Source organism: Xiphophorus couchianus, chromosome 22, assembly GCF_001444195.1.
Source record: "Xiphophorus couchianus chromosome 22, X_couchianus-1.0, whole genome shotgun sequence".
In the NCBI taxonomy this organism is placed as follows: Eukaryota; Metazoa; Chordata; class Actinopteri; order Cyprinodontiformes; family Poeciliidae; genus Xiphophorus; species Xiphophorus couchianus.
The window spans coordinates 16,146,698-16,155,077 of NC_040249.1; the positions used below are offsets into that span (position 1 = coordinate 16,146,698).

General features: G+C 38.6%; 1 protein-coding gene across 2 annotated transcripts in view; it reads right to left on the minus strand.

Moving 5' to 3' along the window:
* Positions 1 to 5,974, minus strand: part of mcu (mitochondrial calcium uniporter) — a 64,163-nt gene extending 58,189 nt beyond the window's left edge. The window contains exon 1 of one of the 2 annotated variants that reach the window (XM_028006107.1): positions 5,808 to 5,974. In XM_028006107.1, the coding sequence (XP_027861908.1) occupies positions 5,808 to 5,924 (117 nt within the window). In that variant the 5' untranslated portion in view covers positions 5,925 to 5,974. Of the gene's footprint in view, positions 1 to 5,362; positions 5,480 to 5,807 lie in introns of those variants that run through there. The other variant, XM_028006108.1, reaches the window with a different exon arrangement.
* Positions 5,975 to 8,380: the final 2,406 nt, after the last annotated feature.

Sequence of the window (8,380 nt, forward strand, 5' to 3'; positions counted from 1 at the left end):
CTCACCCATATTGACATGTTTGCCCAGTGACTGTATCCCATAAACCCCAGAAGGGCTCAATTACTTTTTAAATTCAGAGGCAGAACTGAAGTTCTCTGCTGTCTGTGAATAAACGTTGAAACCAAATTAGTGAACAAAGCCAAGCATTTTATCTCTATGGTCACACATTAAACCAGGCATCCCGCTCACATTTCCACACCCGTATGCAAAAACAAATACTGTCACCTTATCAGGAGCATCTAAAACACAAAATGAAACACAAAAATGATGTCAAGTTACATGAAATAAAGAGGCAGAAAACAGAGCACTAAAATCTGGTCACATGATTCTAGTTTAACAGGGAAAACACAGATTATTAAGCAGAGAAAGCCGAGGATGTTTGTGACTGTGTAGAAGGACCAGCTGCTTCTACTGCAGTCTCAGGTAAGGTTGTCATTTCCGTACTACAGCACTACTTAACATAAGAGGTTTGCTGTTGTGTTGTGCTTAGAGCATTGCTATTTAACTGTCAGCCAGTTGTTGACTGCAAACCCTGCATAAAACTGAGCTTAAAGACAACAGTAGCACATTTACAGGTAAACAAATCTAGAATTTTCACTTGTATTGATTAATTAGTTGATTAAAATTTGCTGTAAGTTAGTTTACTTTATATTTCTGTGATGGTGCAATAAAACATTCAATTTCTGGGGAACGCCCAAAGATAAGCAACGTCTTTTTTTAAATTTTATAAGATGCTCATCCAGCCACTATGGTCTGTAAGAATAACATTTTAAACGCAAAAGCTAGGCCCATTTTCACACTCTGAAGTAAACACCTCGACTAACTCAAGACCTTTTCATGAGATTGGCTTAAAAATATCTCATAATCCAAAATGTTTTAATAAACTACAAACCAGCAGAGTTGCACCGATCAGGTTCTTCCGAGCCAATACTGAGATCCCAGTATCTCTGAATTCTGACCTGTCAAACCAGATTTTAACCGGTTCTGCTTCCTTTTTAAAAAAAAAACATATATAAAAAGGGAAAATAAATGTGCTGCATTATCTTTGATAAAAGCAGTAGTTTTCAATATAACATTAGTTATTAAGATCAGGTCAGTTTTATTTATGGGAACAATACCAACATGTTAGAAAATTACAAACATAGGCCAGTATTGATGGTTCTGCCAATGTATTGTATAACTATCGGTATTACAATAATTATTATTATTCATTTAAAATCCCATCTTCGGAAAAAAACAGTCCGTAGGCCAGCAGGATTTATTAAATCAAGCAACTTGTGCATAATTGGTCAATTTTATTCTTCTAATGATAATATTGATTGCAATGATTCAAACTTTTCATCCTTCCTCTTTCTCTCTCACCTGCCTCTCTTCTTCCTTGCCTTTGGTTGATCGGTGTCTGATTTGGGAACCCAAAGCATGTTACAATATTAATATTTTAATTAATGATGATATATTTGTTATATATAAACTGTAGGACTCAAAAAAAGTTAAGCACCCAGAGTAAATGTGCTGCATTTACATATTTATTTGACATTTACTTCTTTGTGTGCTTCACAGTATTCGCCTCATATTTACAAAGACCACATGAGCCACAGGCACAGCATCACAGAGGAAATGATTCTGGTTAGGATCCACACAGGTTTGATTACAACCACGTACACTTACTTTGTAAAACTTGTAAGTGACACCCTCATATTCCTCCCCTACTACCCAAACAAAATTTCTGTGCTCCATTTACAACGTCCACTGTCACAATCTGCTCCTATTAAGCGTAATTGCACTTTTCAAAGGTTAAGTTTCAACCACCAAGGCAAACTCTTTATCCTGATGTGTAATGATCGGCAGCTAGGACACAGAATGGTTTATAGACTTGAAAGGAATATCCATTCAGCAAATGACTCGCTTTGTAACTACTAACCTCTGACTGAAACACTACCTAATCACTCTGTAGGAAAATAATCTGGATCAGCTTTCTCACCCACTCAGAGAAACTCTCTCCGTGCACACAGACACTTTCTCTGAGCATCACTAAATATTACCCAAGCAGACCAAAGAAATCAGCAGGTCTCTACTCTGACAGAGAGGCTACACGTGAAATGAGAAGTTTGTGTAATCGTCAAAAACAGAGAGTTGGTACATATTATGTTACTTTACCATAACATGTCAGTCTATATTTAGAAGAATGAATAATAAATACAGTAGAAATATAAATACAAAACTTCTCTATGAATTTATGAAAGATAATTCTGATTAGGTCAGGTTTTAAATATACGTCCTACAGACAAACATTAAATCCCTACCAAACAGGACTGACAAACGAATGAACAAACTAAAACTAGATGGTAAAGGACAGATGGACAGACGGATTCTTTATTCTCCAAAGAGAAGAAAGTTTCACACTCTGTTTTCAAAGCAGGCCACACAGCTGTCCATCATCTCCCTGAGCCAAAATGACCCAAAGTGTGACATTCCACCACCGAGGCCACATTAAAGTGTTTATATTGCATCTACTGCCCTTTTCAGGCATACATGTGCATAACTGGTGTCAAAAATGGGGTCAGAAACCACTGAGTGCAAAGGGTGGAGTATATTAATGAAACTGTCTGGGTGGATGGTTAGCTTATCAATCATTCTGCTACCTTATCACCTTCAGCACAGTCACAAAGCTTCCTGTCACTCTCTTATCAGGCTAATCCTGCTAACTCGAGCACAGAGGCTGTGAGCACGGCGGGAATAAATTAGTTTACTCCTACTCTGATTGGATTAAGAGCAAGAAGTGAGCCCTGACCCTTTGACTCCGACGGCTAAAGGCACCGGGAGCTCAGCTTTGATGAGCAAGTCGGCTTAAAAGGAAATAAATAAGTACAGGGAACGACTTAATCTTTAACTTCAAATTTGGACATCAGATTGTGAGTTACTTTTAATATAATTCTGCTTTGATTAGCTTATGCAATGGAAATAAATCTTTCACAAATCTCAAATGTCAAAATGGAGGAGTTTATACGACAGCTGAGTTAATAGAAATCCAGTCCATGAGTCTCTGGAGCTGTCTGTCTGCTCTCCGTCCCTGGGGAGCGAGGACATCATGACTGAGACTACATTAGGGTAGCAGAAGCATTCAGAAAACCATTCCTGCAAACATAGACTATGAGCTCCAGGACAACAACATATACATCCCTCTGCAGCTTTATAAATAGAGATATGGAAACAAAAATTTGTTTCTGCAGCTGGGAAGTCCCACATGAATACAGACACTTGGCTGTCACAAATTGACAGGCTTGCATTATAGAAGCTCCGACAGCAACACTTCAGTGGACTAAAGAGCCTCTCTGTGACAGAGAAACAAAACAGTAATGTGAGGAGAGTGAAAGGAAATGAAAACTTTAAAAAGCCTGCCATGAAGAGCAGTGACTAACCCAATGGAGTCAGTGAAGGTTTAAATAGGACACTAGAAGGATAAAATTATACCCCTCCTCAGACTTGGACTAAAAATCCATAATACTTTGACAACCTACTTAGTACTGAGTGAGATCACCAGCTAATAAAATCTTGGGGATTCCCAGAGCTTCTAGTGAAAATAGGAAAACTGAGGTAGTTCCTCACTGGTCCAGATACCCTGAGGTCCAAATGCAGAATGAGGCGATGAGAGAATCTCATGAGAATGCTTAGAAAAACATGTCAATGTTTCACAGTATTACGGTATTTATACAAAAGTTTAAAGCAAAAATGTCTAACATGATCCAGGAGTATTATTTTTTTGAAGAGAAAAACTAATTATTGCTGCTGCTACTGAAATAAGACAATATTTTAATTAAAAATAATTAGACAGTCAGATAATATTGGTGTGCACCTAAGCAAACATCTACATTTAGCCAGCTAAATTTAGCCAAATTTTCAAGTAAACCCTAACAAATTATAAATTTTCCTCCATCTTCCTCCTTATAGGGTTTTTCTCTTGTATTCATAAAGTAACGTAGGCTAAACTAAAACTTAATTGTTATTAAGGCAAATTTTCTGTTTGGGTACTTTTAAAGCTGCCTAAAATACCTCTAACATCTATTGACTGTTTGATTTTGGGGTTGCGTTATCTGTAACATTTTCCTTTAGACTGCCACAGTCTTCCTTGATAACTGGAAATATTTTCAGGCAATTAAATTAGTCTTTCCCAAAAATGCGAGGAATATAGTATAATACCCTTCCTCCAGCCAGCTGACAGACAGTGTGCAGCAGTGCTACAGTGTTCCTTTCTGCCACAAAAACCTCTGGCATCTTACTGAAAGAAATCTAAACTTTAACAGCAGCGTGAAAGAACATTTTGGTCCTTTTGAAACAGTATCTTTTTAAAATCTGTACTTTGGTACCGGTGTCCGTCCCAACCCAATGGTTGGGGAATGCAGAGTCCGGAAGAACACCTCTAGATTCTTCAAACAATTTTTTAAGAGACTGTGGCTGTTTAACAAAAGATTATAGTGGAAGTGTCAAAATAGCATCCATGGTTAAAGCAAAATGAACATTTGCCCTGCAAAAGAGCCGTGGAAGTTACTTTTCAGTGGTTATAATCTTATTTATCAAAGTACATTTGTCCTTTTTACAGGATGTGTTTTAGCATTATGGCATCTGTAATTTTCCGATACCTGAGAAAAGTATGATGTCAAAGGAAGTCAAAAAAACAAAAACATAAGCGAATGTAAGAGGACCGTTACAACTTCCTCATTCTTTTACTTCCAAATGATTTCCCTGATTCACCTTTAACCTCAGACAGAGGCAGTAATAAACCCTCCCTAGTTTCAGTTAAATAGAAGGGGTCACCAAGAGAGGAACAAGCCACAGTTCTGCAAACACAATCGCTTTCCCTCTCTATTGTGAGCCACAGTGAAGCTGCATCTACGCACACACAAACACACACACAGAGGCCATGTCCAAGACCTGCATGAGGTTGCAGGAAAACCCAGGATCTCCCAGCTGAACAGGGAAACACCCAGGGAGGGGAGAAAGCATCCAGCAGTGTCTGACATCATCCAAGTGCGGGCTTGGGTGTTCATGTGTGTGTGTGTGTGTGTGTGTGTGTGCACAAACTTTCTCCCCATGCTACCTCTCACACTGACACACACTCATGCACAGATGTGTAGCTTTCCTCTTTGGCTGTGAACAGATATTCATTATTCTGAGTTTCTGCTGCAGTTCACACAGATAAAACCCCATAAAGCCTACCCAGCAACCGTCTACACACAGAGTATGGAAATGTCAAACATCTATTGCAAAAGCATGGAAATATGACAGTCAAATGTGGCCACGCGTAATCACTCCAGCCACACATCGCACTGCAGATGCAAGGAAATGATCCAAAATCTTAACTCACATGCAGCCATAGTGAAAAGCTCTGGTTGTGAAGTTGAAGGACAATAAAGTGAAGCATTCAGTGTAAAAGCAGATTGTTTCAGTGAACGGGGCAGAGCCAGCGGGGTGTCGATGAGCTTCAGCAAGTGCTCCAACAAAAAAAACTGCAATGCCTCCTGTCAAAGCTCCACGTCCCGCTGAGGATTAGTAAAACCACACAACAGAGGGGTGTTGACTCATCTTCAGCCTCACCTTTTTCCGAAAGGAGCCAAACCATGAGGAGGCGAGGCAGCAGCGGAAAATCTTCAGGCTAGTTAGCACTACTTCCTTAGCAAACCCCCTCGCCAGCCAGCAGCCATCCAGCCAGCCTTCTCTCCGGTCCAGCCAGCCCGCCCGGTGCTTCCTCCCAACCCTACCCTTCCGTACAGCCCTCTCCGCTCGGAGAGCTCAGTCGTCCTGGGACTTACCGGTCTTATGTGTTGTTGGTGCCGTTGTGAAGAAGAGACAACTACGGGGAGGCTGCCGGCCGCCGTTCCGCTGCTCCGGGACAACAGGAGTACCGATCTGCACACTTTCGCAGCCATCTCTGTAGTAGTAAAAAAAAAAATAAAAAAAAAAAAAAAAAAAAGAAAAAAAAAGAAACCCTCACCGGGAAGGAGACTGCTGCGGGCGGACCGAGACTCACCAAGGGGAAGAGGGAGGGTGGTAGGCGGGTTACGGGGTTGGACTATTTCTTCATACACATGCCCAGTGTTGCACCAGTAACCAATGATAAAATACTCCATAGGGTACTCACTGAGAGCAAGGCTTCATTTCCACGTGTCCAAAAAAAAGAAAGAAACACTCACACAGGTACCTTATGTGTAATTCACTCTCATTGACTGAAATCTTGCACCGTGAAGTGTACTATCTATATTTTTGTGGCGGTTAATATTGCCACCAGAGAAGTTTTTAAAAAGTACACAAAATTAATGTAAAAAATCACACAGATTGCACTCTGCAACAGAATAAAAAGTCAGCACTGGCAGTGTTATTTTTTTACTTTCCTACAGTGTTCATTTTACAAAAAAATAAATAACTCTCTGATTGTGAATATAAATGGACAATACCCTAAAATTACCAGTTTGTTACAGTTTGCATTCACTAGTCCAACTGCTTACAATCTAGAGGAAAAGATCACACAGAACTCACAGACTTATTAAGTTTTTAATAAATAAATTAGGTTCAGTAATTTCTATATATTATTCTGATCTTTACTTAATGGAAATTAAGTTGCAAGGAAATTGTTGGAACCTCTGGTGTTGTTCTTCAGTGGCTTATCTTCTATGTGTAGAACCAAAACTTTTATGTGACCGCCTGGTGTGCAGCAGGGCTCAATACTTGGACCTGCCTTTTTCTATTTCTACATTTGTCCCTTTGATAACTGCTTAAAAAATGTGTCTGTGTTAAATAATTTATGTGACAGCTGGTGAGTCCAACAAACAAAGGATAGCAGAAGAACAACTTTCAACAAATTTCAACTTAGACTTGAATAAATGTCATTACTGGACATAAAAACAAACATTTTATACAGGATATCAGAAAAACCATTTGAAATAGGAATTTTATCAAAAACAGGCAAATAACAGGGGTAACAATAAAATTTTTAATTACTTGTCTCAACAGAACTCTGTTCTGATTCCTTTTGTTCAGTGTGAAAGACATTTGTAGATGGACACTTCTCAGAAAGGCAGACTTTATCTTAAATAATACAATTTGAGAACAAGACAGCAAACGCAAATAATTATGACAGGGCATTCTAGAGATGACAAGCATTGTCTAAAGTGAAGTTGAATGGTTTTAAAATGAGCTGTGACCAATAGCTTTAAACATTAGTTCAACACTTCTTGTATAATTTAATTTAGAAAATCCTGTTTTAAATATCTGCCTTGCAAAAGGAGAATACATTTAAAAAACATGAATGACTGTGTGCCTTCAATAGCCACAGCACCCATTCAGCTAAGTAAAAATAGCTTGTCCTTCAGTGACTCGTGACTACACCGTGTCTCAAAAGACAGTACAACTGGATCAGATCTAAGATCTGCCACTTTCAAAGAGAAACTTCAAAATCTAGTGTTATTTCAAATATGTTTCAGGCTTTCTGATCCTCTTTGGACAATCAATAGAGCAAGTCAATCTAGAGGTGTGGTGTTATTTTTTCTGTCCAGAATCCCTGAACCTCTGCAAATGCTGATAACAATAGAGATAATGGGTATGTTTGGTCAATGAATGCCAAGGAAACGCTCCTCTGAGGAATGTGTATTGCTTAATCTTCATAAATTTGTCATGTGCCACACCTGTGTTGGTCAAAGGAAAAACCTGATACCACAATAACTCATGTTGTGTAACTTCAGGGTACAGATTTGTGTGATAACAGGGCTACTTATCATTACTTTTCCTTAAAACAATATAACACATGTACAGTAAGTAAGACATATAATGAGAAGGCTAACAGGCGTTCGGTTACCGTGATGTTGATTGTAATTTTGTTGCAAGAACATAGCCCTACGTAATTTCTCCTGAACTCATTCCAATACCCTCTCTTCCTGTTACGGTGCAAAACATCAGACCCATGTGGGCGACGCTATTTAAATGCTAATTTTCAGCCACGGACAATGACCTGCTCAAAGCTTTAAAGCGGCATTGATTCATAAAGTGAAAATCTCTGTGGTTTTCTAAATATTACCAAGCACACAAACACGTTTTACACTATATTTGTAACAACCTATGCATTTTTAATGTACACCACAAATGAAGTTGAAATTCTTGGAAGTGTAGCTTTTAATGTATGTTTTATGTCTTAAAACGTGACATAAGATATTGTTTGATTTTGTATTGTGCTCTAAAAATTAAATAAACCAATAAATATAATCAAATTTACGCTAAAGATTGTTTGGCTGAAAACAAACCAGTTTGTGTTGTCAAATATGGACGGATCCAGGCTTATTTTGATTTAACACAACATGTTTGTGTTCTGGATTACGTGTTCACACCCAAATAA